The sequence below is a fragment of the Tasmannia lanceolata genome, unplaced genomic scaffold (assembly GCF_043159265.1).
Source record: "Tasmannia lanceolata isolate RefF3 unplaced genomic scaffold, GAP_Taslan_0.1 ptg000015l, whole genome shotgun sequence".
In the NCBI taxonomy this organism is placed as follows: Eukaryota; Viridiplantae; Streptophyta; class Magnoliopsida; order Canellales; family Winteraceae; genus Tasmannia; species Tasmannia lanceolata.
Genome location: NW_027518692.1, coordinates 33,052,353 through 33,064,373, shown reverse-complemented (window position 1 = coordinate 33,064,373; position 12,021 = coordinate 33,052,353). Strand labels below are relative to the sequence as shown.

The 12,021-nt window shown below is 40.7% G+C and overlaps 1 protein-coding gene across 2 annotated transcripts in view; it reads right to left on the bottom strand.

Moving 5' to 3' along the window:
• Positions 1-2,861: 2,861 nt before the first annotated feature.
• LOC143846665 (Transducin/WD40 repeat-like superfamily protein) overlaps positions 2,862-12,021 on the bottom strand; it is a 31,736-nt gene continuing 22,576 nt past the window's right edge. For both annotated transcript variants that reach the window (XM_077355157.1, XM_077355158.1), the window contains exons 12-14: positions 11,695-11,803; positions 3,383-3,439; positions 2,862-3,293 (exon numbers count right to left, since the gene is read on the bottom strand). In XM_077355157.1, coding sequence (XP_077211272.1) covers positions 3,138-3,293; positions 3,383-3,439; positions 11,695-11,803 — 322 coding nt within the window. In that variant the 3' untranslated portion in view covers positions 2,862-3,137. The remainder of the gene's footprint in view (positions 3,294-3,382; positions 3,440-11,694; positions 11,804-12,021) is intronic.

Sequence of the window (12,021 nt, the reverse complement as noted above, 5' to 3'; positions counted from 1 at the left end):
TCGGGAAAAAAAAAAAACAATTAGAGCAGTAATATATAAATCGAAAGTTCAAGGAATAAGACTTGCCTATGAAAAATTACTATCTTTTTTATAGGTAAGCTGGGATTGAACCTCCAACCTCAGTTTGAGCTAGAGGCTAAACTCCACCTAAGGAAAATTAGGTATAAACTGTTGCTATTTTAATACAAAAATTGGCAATTTCTTGTATTTCAAAATGTTTGTTTTGTTTACACATCTATCACCTTTTATTTGAAAAGTGAGTTTTCACTCTTCCCATTAAAAGTGAATAGTCTCACATTGGAAAGTGGAGGAAAGGTTTGTGGGTATATAAAGCTTTTCACTTCCGAATGAGAGGAGGAAAAGGGGGGCCTATGCGCATGAGCCACCAAGTAGATCCGGTGGGCTTTTGGCTATACCACACGCCCGCGCCGCCCGTCCCAGCCGGCCACGCCTGTGGCCCAAAGCTTTTTCCCTTTCCTCAAAATTATATTTTTATTTTTTGTTACTGTCCGTTTATATTGACCCTTAATTTCACCATTAGAGGAGAAATATTTCGCCGTTATTAGAGGAGTAACTTCGCCGTTCTGGCGGTAATTTGGGCGCATTTATTCTCTCGGTGCGCATTTGGCTAGCTAATACAAAATTAGAGGCTTGTCTGTATTTAAAAACAACAGAGAAAAATGAGTAGAGTTAATGAGTAGAGTTCTTCTTCTTCTTTTTGCCTTTCTGACTTCCTATTCTGTTACACTTACTTTCTATATTTTCTTTCTGCGATCAGTTTGGCATTCCTCACTATGTAATTATATGATCATGAATGAAAAGATGATTAATGCTAGACATCTATCGAAGTAACATAGAGAAAGAAATGCATAAGCAGATGCCTACCATCCAATATCGATAAAAGAGATTTTATATCGGTGATATTGATTTTATATGATGGCTTTAGTCCTCTCTTGATTCTAAAGAATTGAAGATTCCAACCTTTTGGTTTGTTGTTTCAGAATGGTCACTCAAGTGACTGGACTTGAGACCCATAAGTGAACTCTGTTAAGCCTCGATCGCATATTTCACCGGAAATGGATTCTTTCTTAGACGCGAGGTTGGAAGGTGTTAGGCATCAATCCTACCCGAATGAAGTCAATCTCTACTAAAGAATCATGATTTAAATTAAAGTATTAATTTAGGTAAGGGATATATTCGCCCCTTTCTTTTAACTTGGGGTAGCCCTCTACTGTATTTATGACTAGTCTTTTACACTAGAAGGGGTTCTCCCAAGGAAAAAAATGGTGAATATATCATTTCCCTTAATTTCTAACCCCCTTTATTGGGTGCTATCTAAAATATGGCATGAGCAGTCTAATGCATATTGTGAACGTCTAATAATATCTAAACAAGAACTAACTGAGATGTATGAAGTAATCTAAAAGGAATCTTTGAATCATGGATGGAACTAAGGGTAAGATTTCTTACTAGGATTGAGCCACAAACCTAAAATAAGGAGGTCAACCTTCCAACATGGGGTTTCTATTCAAAACGTTTGAAATCTTTATGCAAATTATGTTTTAATCAATTCAAATGATTGTAAACAGCTATGAGATTTGCTCATGTCGGTCGACCATGCCTCAATAGGAAGAGAGGATCTGCCTACTTTTGGGAATCAGTTTGCCTGACATATGTCTTTGGGATCCGGTACTTGAAAGACTAGAAAGGAAGCTCGCATCTTGAAAGAAGAGATACCTCTCATTTGGGGAAGAATTACCCTGATTAAGGCAGCTCTAGCGAATCTGCTGGTGTACTTCATGTCTATGTATAAAATCAAGGGGAATATAAAAGAATCTTCCGGCAGAGCATTGAGGTGACTCAGTCTTTCCTTTGGTTCTGGAGCCAAGCCCTTAAATGGGCTTTCAAAACATTCTCCAAAATTGGAAAATGTTTTTTCACACCAAAGGGAGATGGGATGTAGCTTTGTTCTAAAACAAGAAGATTCAATGGGTTATCCAGAACAGGCTGTTTATGGCCACTTGCAGTCGCATCATGTTTGGTATTATGGCTGCAATCACTTGGTGTGGAACTAATTCTCAAACATGGGTGTCTTGAAGTTAACAAAAAAAAAAGGACTTTCTAAAATCAAATCTGAAAGTTGGGCCAGTTGAAAGCTTATTGGACTAGGGTCCAAATTTTAGGTGAGCATTTTTGAATCATTTCTTGATTTTGAAATCTGGGAAATTTTTGTATAGTCAAACTAAATTTTATCCTTTTATAACACTGGATAAATTGGTTCAAAATATTTTGAAAACCGACTTTGTGAAAGAGGGCATTTGGGTTATAAAAAGTGAGCATTTTAGAAACACATCATAGATCAATTGAATTTTAGTCTGAGAAGAAAACTTCAACATCCTTCATCACCAAGAGTGGGACAAAAGGGTGGCAGTGGTTGGCCAGAGGCTGAATGCCAAAGCAAGAAAGACAACCACATTTTCTCCATTTTAGATGTTTAGTCACAGGGCTTTCGGGTCCTCAAATTTCGCTTCAGACCAAAAGGCCATTGGTTCTTTTATAATCTACGAAATCTCTCGCTGGCAATGGAAAACTTTGAGAGAGTTAAATTCAATGCGAATATGGAAAGCGAAATATAAGAATGAGAGCCATAATGACCTAAAAAAGAGCTAATTTTGAGTTACACTGCAAAACATCTAATGTTCAGTAGATGTTAATAGAAACCAATATGAAATTGCCAGGTCCAAAACAGACAATCACATTTCTAGTTTCATTCAGTAATTTGCAAGACTAGAAGTTCGGCAAGCAGGTTCATGGTATTGATATAATGAAGGAATTCCAATCACTTCACATTTGAAGAATCATTTCCAAAAAAATTCCAAGTCATCAAAAGAATATAGAGATGAAATCCACTGCAAAGATTAATATCATGGAGCAAAAACCTAAAGTATTAATACCCATTAAACTATCATTCCCTTTTGTATACCCTGACAGTTGCGACAATTTTAGACATCCCACCGAGTAGTTTATAAATTTGGAGAAGTAAAGCCTTTTTCAACCCATCTTCATTGATGAAGTTTTATCACGTTGATGTTTCCTTTGCATTATTAACATGGGATACCAATTTCTCAATCACATACCTAAAGGGTTTCCTTCCAAAATCGGACTGACCTATCACTTCCACAAGAAACAAATGCTGCCTCAGTTGGCGAGTGCTCTAGCCACCGGGGTGCACCTATATGGTTGGATGGCCACCTTGCTACTTTTTCAGCAGTCAGAGCATCCCAAATAACAATCTGCAACTCCTTTATATCAGTCAAATCCAACCATTGAACAAACAGATTGCAGTATGAGTTCCACAAGCATATAGAAAATGACAACTTACCTCGTTGCTTGGCTCATCAACGGATAGAACGAACTCCTCAGTTTCATTGAAAACAGCCTGCGTCCAGATTTTTTATTTGACAACTAATAAGAATCATTAAGGATTTAGCAAACTTCCATTTATAAAGGATAAAGGAACTTTGGTATGTGGAGCTGAGCATTTTAGAATGGACAATGGCAGTCTTTTTTCAAGTATCAGAGATGCCATTAATATGTTAAAAAAAAAAACAAGCTCAGAGATAACTCATGTTGTGAGTGTATGCAAGGAAAATTATTATCTTTATGAACCAAGGAAACGAAAGAAACACTTAAATATTTCCATAAATTAAAAAAAATGAAATGGTTCAAAATTACCCCAGCATTCATTAACCAGGTATATCACCAATTCAAATTCTATGGGAGGACATTTCGCGGACCGGCAGTTGCATGAGAGAGCTGCCACATTTTTTTTTTGGAATGGAACATAGGCTTTATGAGAGCTGCCACATAGGCTCACTTTTCAACAGATTTTGTCTTAATCATTTAAATCACTGCCACATAAACTCACTTTTCAACAGATTTTGTCTTGTTCATTTAATTCATCTGAGATGGTTGCTCATAGTCGAGAGGGTGGAAAAAAGGCTTGACATCTGGAACCGTAACTTGGTCTCTCTAGGGTATATTAAGGCAGTCCTGGCTAATATCCCTATTTATCAATTGTCAGTTCTGAAATGTCCTATCGGTGTCAATAAAAGAATTGAATTAGTCCAAAGAAGATTCCCTTTTTTGCAAAGGGTATAAGAAGATAAGAGGAAGTGAATGTACCTCGGCTGGGCAAGTGGCTTTGGCGTTTTGGGGAGGAAAGACAGCTCTTATGTAAGGTTAATTGGAGACAAGTATGGAACTTTGCCTGGCAATTGGTATTCTGATGACAAGTTCATAAAAAAGGGGGTTACAGTTTGGAGAGACATTTTGAATCAAAGTTATAAATTCGATTCAGGGGAAAGGATCAGGTTTTGGTTGGACAAGTGGTGTGGAGAGTCCTCTTTTTCGATTCAATTCCCGAATCTCTTCATGCTCGCTCCCAATAAGGAGGCGTGGGTATCAGACTACATGGTCCATGGGGAGAATGGGTTAGCATGGAATTTCAATTTCAAGAGACCCTTTTTTGACCGGGAACTCGAGAATATTGCTCGGATCTTGGAGTCGCTTGATGCGCAGTACAATTGCTCTGGGGCAGACAAGAGGGTTTGGATTTGTTGCAGATCCGGGGAATTCAGTGTCAAGTCGGGATCTTTGCAGGCGGCCAAAATTTGGACCATTCCAGCTCCTCCTAGGGTATGTACATTTGGGTGGACAGCGGTTCTGGATAACATTCTCACCGTCAATCATCTCAGGAGTCAGAGCATGTTGATTGTGGATCATTGTGCTCTTTCCCTAGAAGCAGTGGAGACAGTGGATCATCTCCTTCTGCAATGTAAGTTCACTCGGCTAGTTTGGAGCAGGATCCTTCAAAGATTTGAGATTCAATGGGTGTTTCCCACTCATTTACCGGATGTTGTAAATAGTTGGGGTCTTTCCCCTTGGCGAAAGAAAGGTAAGGTGCTCTTGAAGATTTCTCTATTGGCTACGATCTGGTCGTTATGGAAGGAAAGAAATGCTCGAGTGTTCAATGGGGAAGAAAAAAGCCCTCATCACACTTCCACTATGGCAATCGCACTGACTATTTCTAGGCTAGATCCCTCCCTAGTTTCAAGTTTGTTTCGACTCGTGATCTTTGGTATGGCCGGAGGGAGGTGTGCTAATGTGCTTTAGTAGTGAGAGTGCTAAGCGGGGCGGCCCTCAATGGGCTCCTCCGCCTCCTGGTTTTTCCAAGATATATTTTGACAGTTCCAACTTCGGTAACCCAGGACTATCTGGGGTTGGTGGTCTCCTTAGAGACGAGGCGGGAGCCACGCTGTGGGCTTTCTCAGGCCCCATCGGGTTTGCGGATTTTAATGAGGCGGAAATCAAAGTGGTTTTGCAGGGCTTCAGGTTAGAGGAGTCCATTGACTTGGATAAGCTTATTGTGGAGGGAGACTCTTAATGTCATCAAGTGGCTGAAAGAAAATAAGTCGGTCCTCTGGAGGTTTGGGAGTTGGATGGATGAGAGATCATGGAACGTTTTGGAGCGGCGGACGTGATTTTCCACCACGTTAAAAGATTTGCAAATGACGAGGTAGGTAGACTAGCTAGGGAAGGAGCACGAAAACCAGAGCTCGAGTTTTTCGATTTTCTTCTGCCTTGAAGTTTTTGTATCTTTTTTATTTTTTGCATTTTTTTTATGTTTCTGCCCATCTATCTCGGGCGGCTTTCCATATTCTTCTTCTATTAATGATATCTAGCCATTAAAAAAAAGGTAGCTTCTTTATTCACAAGAAAGAAAAGGTCGTGACTCGACTAATAAGGGAGGTCAGGAAGTATGACCATAAGGGAAGTTTTCCGGGATCAGAGGACTTTCCCGGCGGGACCCTCGGGGTTCCATCAACATCCTAGATTAGTATGTGATTGTGGACTTAACCTTGAGCGAGTTTCGGAGCCCTATTTGGCCTGCCTAGATGGAGGCTATTCGGTTATGGAAGTTTTTGATTCGCTTGGATCTCTAACCCCTATTGTAGAAGACTCTTATTTTCCTTTGGGCAGGAGTCTAATTCGGAGAGACCCCGTTGGGCCCAATGGTATCCACGGAGATCACATGCAGGTTCTTTGGGAAGTTTGGAGGAATGGGATACTAGGGGAAGGAAACTGGAGTTTGGAGTTAGGGAGTTCCCTGGTCGGCGAGCAGCGGAATCATCTCGCAGAGGATTCTCGAATGGGCGCGACTGGTTATGCTCAAAGTGCAATTACAGGAACTTTGGCACACGTACCGTTTGCAGAAAATGCTTGCTTCCTCGTGATCATGAAATTTCAAATCTAGTTTGGACACCGAAGCAACCCCAAGTGACTCCCTAAGAAGAGGATGGTTGTCTGGAGATCCCGATGTCGGTGGTGGAAGAAAGAAAAAATATCTTAAAACATGTCTTATTGGCAATCTGGAATCTGGATCCTGGCTCCTAGAGGATATCTAGGACTGGGCCAAGAAATTATGGGCCATTCCTGACCTGGAAAAACCTATTGCCATCAATCCTGTGGAGATCATCTTCCGCTTTTCTTCGGAGACCCAAGCTTTGACTATCCTTCGGCGAGGGGGGGGAAGCTTTTGAGGATTTCCTTTCCTCCCTCAGACCTTGGTTCCCTGCGTATAACTCGGGAGCTCGAACTGTTCGTTTAAGGTTTTATAATATCCCACTTCATGCGTGGTCCTCTGCCACGGTGGAAATTCTTGGATCGCACCTGGGTCAAGTCCTTGAGACCCAGCTGTCCGATAATCACTCTCACTGTCTGACCTTTGCCTCTGCTCTGGTATATCTGGGACTGGGCCAAGAAATTCTGGGCCATTCCTAACCTGAAAAAACCTATTGCCATCAATCCTGTGGAGATCATCTTCTGCTTTTCTTCGGAGACCCAAGCTTTGACTATCCTTCGGCGAGGGGGGGAAGCTTTTGGGGATTTCCTTTCCTCCCTCAGACCTTGGTTCCCTGAGGTATAACTCGGGAGCTCGAACTGTCCGTTTAAGGTTTTATAATATCCCATTTCATGCGTGGTCCTCTGCCACAGTGGAAATTCTTGGATCGCACCTGGGTCAGGTCCTTGAGACCCAGCTGTCCGGTAATCACTCTCACTGTCTGACCTTTGCCTCTGCTCTGGTTATTTCCCCTGTTTGGAATGCTATCCCTCGTGCCATTAATCTAAGGGTAGATTCCACCATTTATTCGGTGGGAATCAAAGTTGTGTCCGAAAACAGTATTAATTCCTTGGCCGTGTCGGTTGTGGGAGAGATCAGCAGTAAAGACAATTTTCCCCTTTTTGGGAATATCGAACAATCTCTCTCTGATAAAGGCTCTCCGGCAGAGGCTTTACCGGATTCTGTGGCTATGGTCACCGGACGTGAATTGGATCCGGTGGCCCCACTTTCAAAATTTGAAATTCCTACCTACCCTTGTGGTTCCCCAGATCCTGTCATTGTCTTGTCAGGGAGTAGGAAGGCCCAGCTGTTGGGACCCGTGACCTTGCTGTATTCTACGAAGTCAAAAAGGGGAGTGCCACGTGGCTCCAGGGCAAGGCGGGTAGAAATGATATTGTGGAATCTTCTAACTTTAAATCGGTTAGGGAGCGGAAATCACTCAAATTGAAAAATAGATTTTTTAGATCAAACCTGAGCCCGGATATTAAATCTACACGTGGACGCAAATTTAGACCTAAAAAGGGTTATGGACCAAGTTTCTGCATCTTGACCACCCGCGGCGGCCTTTCATCTTTTGGTTGGAAACTCGCGGGTGTACATCCCAAAAGTGGGCTTAGGAAGAAAAAGCCTCATTCAAAAAGCCTTCACAAATTGAATATCCTTCAACCCTCTTCTGGTCCAGCTATGACTGAAAAAATTTGTTGCGAAGGCCCTAGTAGTTTGTGGGGGGGGGGACCCGCTTTGGTGGACGAAGACTTGGAACTCCTAAAAACTTTAAAATATAATGAAAAATTGGCAAGGAAGGAATCTCCCACGCCAACTGAGGTGCTAATCTCTCCACTAAGAAGCAATGCTTGAAAGAAAAGGAAGTAACTCAAAGCTTGGGTGTCCCCTCTTCCCAGCTTACGATGAATAGTGAGGAGGAACTCATACACTCCTTCGCAATCTGCCCATCTGCGGTAAGTTACTGGAAAAGGAAAGACGAACACGAAGACGTTTATGAGAGGAGGAAAAACAATCAGCGATTGCTAGCTTGGAATCAAAGCGAACAAGTCTGGATGAAGATGTTTAGGGTTGAGGGTTAGGAAGTCCAAGGGATAAACAGGGTCAGCTACAGCAGTCTAAGACACCGGCTAAGTTAGATAAAGGAAAAGGAATTTTGGTTTTGAGCACTGAGGGTGAATCGGGGAACCCAGAATTGCAAGGTTTTGATAACTTCTTGACAATGGGTGATGCATTAGGGATGTCATATAAAGAAAACATACGAAAGACTAGAGAAATGTTCCGGTCGATGCAAGCGAGATCTGCAGTGGGCATAATCGAGAAAGCCAAAAAGGATGACCCATAATTTGATGTTAAAAAACCCCTAGTAAAAACTGATCCCTTCTTGAGGTAATGGTTGTAGGAAGAGTGGAAGCCGGAACCAAGAATGATCTAACCAGAGATGCTGGAGTCAATCCCTTATAATGAGAATATGTTGATCACTCTCATAGTTTTTTGGGGAGGGAGGATCTTGAAAGAATTCAGTCTAGTTGGGGGATTACCACAGCCTTGCGAGATGATGCTCCAAGACCCCTGGAGGCTGGTCAAGTAGTGTGTGGTGGATTCATGTTGTTTTAGGTGGTACATATTTTGTGGACGTAAGAAGATGTACAGCATATGGTTTTTTTTGTCTTTTGTGCAGGATAGGGATTCCTTTTGTGTAGTTCAGGGATGTATTCAAACCAATACTTATGATTTACTTATCTCTTTGGACTGGATCCGGATTGTCGGTCCAGTCCGCCTTAATATTTTGTAATTGCAAGATGGGACTACTGGTCCCGATTGCCAACTTAATATTAATGAAATTTGTCAATTTTCAAAAAAAAAGAAAGAAAAGGTGGTGAAAGTGAAAGCCTATAGGTAGGGCTGCAACTCGAGCCGGGTTTTACCGGACCCGCATCGACCCGACCCGAAAATAGCCTGGGTTGGGTTCAGGTTTCATGGGTTTCGGGTCGAGCCGGGTTGAGCATTCAAAAGCCCGCATGAATCTTGGGTCGAGCCGGGTTTGAAGGGGCCCGACCCGACCCGACTTGAGTTACATAAGTTATAGTATGTACATTTTTTTCTATTGTTAGTTAAAAGTTAAAAGTGAAAACCCACGCACCCACTGTTATTGTACTTGAGTGTAATTTCTGCTTCTATGAGTTGAGTTGATTCAAGTGTTTGATTCAGCATTGTTTGATTGTAATTACAACATTGTTTGATTACAGCATTGTTTGATTCAAGTGTAATGTGAGTGTAATTACATCATTGTTTGATTCAAGTGTAATGTGAGTGTAATTTCTGCTTCTATGAGTTGAGTTGCATTGCCAAACAAGAATTTTCCTTAAAAAATTGCGTCAACGTGAAAAAACCCGACCCGACCCGAACTGACCCGAGATTTATCATGGGTAGGGCCGGGTTTGGGAATCGTGGGTTTTCCGATAAAAAACCCGACCCGACCCGACCCGAGATATTTCTCGAGTAGGGTTGGGTTCTCCAAAACCCGACCCGCCCGACCCGAGTTGCAGCCCTACCTATAGGTACATTAGTTTGGTTGGAAGTCTATAAAAGATTGTGGAAAAATACCTCCCTCTCTCGTAATAAAGAGGCTCTTGCCAGAAATCATTTCACCGGTGCAAAGCACCTCTATGGATGGAAGACAAATCCTAGACGAGTACTTATCACCATCTACTATATAGACTCTAGACATCAGGAAGGAAAGGAGGGAGTAATTTACAAGGTACACCTGACGGTCTATGATTATGTAGAATGAAATTTCCTTACATGATGATTAGGATTGTTTTGTCAAACTGGTTTCTCTCCGGTATCTCAACAACGTGTTCTATATTTTAATCAATAGCATCTTCGTGGGTCATTTTCAAAGCTCAATAGGGATTGAGTAAAGGGGTCCCCACTCCTCAATTTTGGTCATGGTCTCATGTAAGTGTTAAGTTTTATACTTGAACAGATTGAAGAGTATCAAGGTAATACAGATGTTCCATCAATTTCACATTTTTATTGCCAGTGAAAGTAGTTTTTTGTAATGACATGGAAGAGGAGGCAAACAATTTTTGCATAGATCCTAAAATAAACCTCTATAAAAGCTTGCTAGTTGGCATAATCATTGAAGGAGATGGACTAGCATCCTAGCTGATATTTAGGGTGTAAAGCCGAGTAACTTCCAATCAATGAAGCACAGATACGGGTACGGGGTGTGGGTACGACACGATACGAGTATGTGGATACGCGATTTTTAAAAAAAAGGAGCTGGGTACGTTGAGGGTACATTGAATATAACATATTTTTATATTTTATTATATATTTATAAAAATAAAAAAATTAAATATTTTGTTAAAGAATTCAAACAATTTAATTAGAGAACAATCAAATAAAATAACATCATCAAAATCTAATATTACTTCACCAAAATCTAATGTTACTTCTAAGTTGTTAGGTTTTTAATTACGGGATATATATTTATATATATTAGATATTTTGATATATTCAACCCACCCCCCTTTTGTTAAATGGGACAGCCACTCTATTGTAAATATTTAATTTTTGATTTAATTCGAACTGAATGCGCACTCGATACGTACACAAACCCCCAAACTGGATTTTTGTTTTGCTTGGGTGGTACCGAGTACGCACCCAAAGAGTACCCAAGAGCACCCGCACCATATACTCACCCGACACGGGTGCGTGGGCCTCCGGAGAGTACCCGTGCTTCTTAGCTTCCAATTAAGTACCTTTGTGGTGCTCTTTGCATAGGGTCTTCATCAAAACCACAATAGGAACCAGTGATAAGGAGTATAGAAAACAATTTGGGGACATGGAAAAGAGCTACTAATCTTTTGGGGCAAGAATCATCCTTATCAAAGTGGGCCCTTTCCAACCTACGGTATACATTTTCAATTTTCAATTTTCCACATTGGTCACAACTCGCACCGAAGACTTTGCTAATTGATTTTAAAAAGTGGCATTTTTCTTTTTTCCAAAATCTCCTAGCTAAAAATCTCATTAAATCACTGTTTCTTATGAGATTTTCTGGCAAAGTAAATTTCCAAACAGAAATTTCCCATTTACTGCATTTTTTTAATGGCTCATCTATTACATTTTTGTCACCAGACATTCTAAGCAAGTAATTTTTGTCCAATAATTTGAATAAGGCTATTTGAAAAGATAGTAGACTGATGCATGAAAAACTCATTTTCATTTGTTTGAGAGTTCTAAAACAAGTTGTCTTCAAACTTGTAACAGAGACGCAAAGGAGGGACTCAATTTGTTTGGAAGAAATTCGGAAGATTCCTGATTGAAAAGCCAGCAACTCAATTATGCAGTTTAGTCATTGGGAGAAGTGAATCCTCCCATCATGAGTTTGATGTTTAAGCAGTATCCAAATGACTTTCTGAAAATAAAAAAAGGCAACATTCATGCACCAACTTCTATAAGGTTTCCAAAAGAAGATTTTGGAGAGATCTACCGACCTGGCAACGCAATTGTGTATGTATAGCTCCAGTATATTGCTTGACTAGTCTTCCAGTGCCCACTTCCCACAGCTTCGCAGTTGAATCCTTCCCACAAGAAAGAACAAACCTAGAGATTCAAGTTACATAAAGAATGTTTAGGAAGAATAGATAATAAATCACAAAATAAACTGTCACGTGAAACTTTTCAATCGTGTCCTAACTGGATAGATTGATAACGTTAAAATTCATAAATAATCTTGGGGACTGTTATCTGCAGTACCAAATTTTGATAATGGTACTACTCACTTTGTAACAGCTATTAAAAGCTAATTAAAAGAGTGTAAA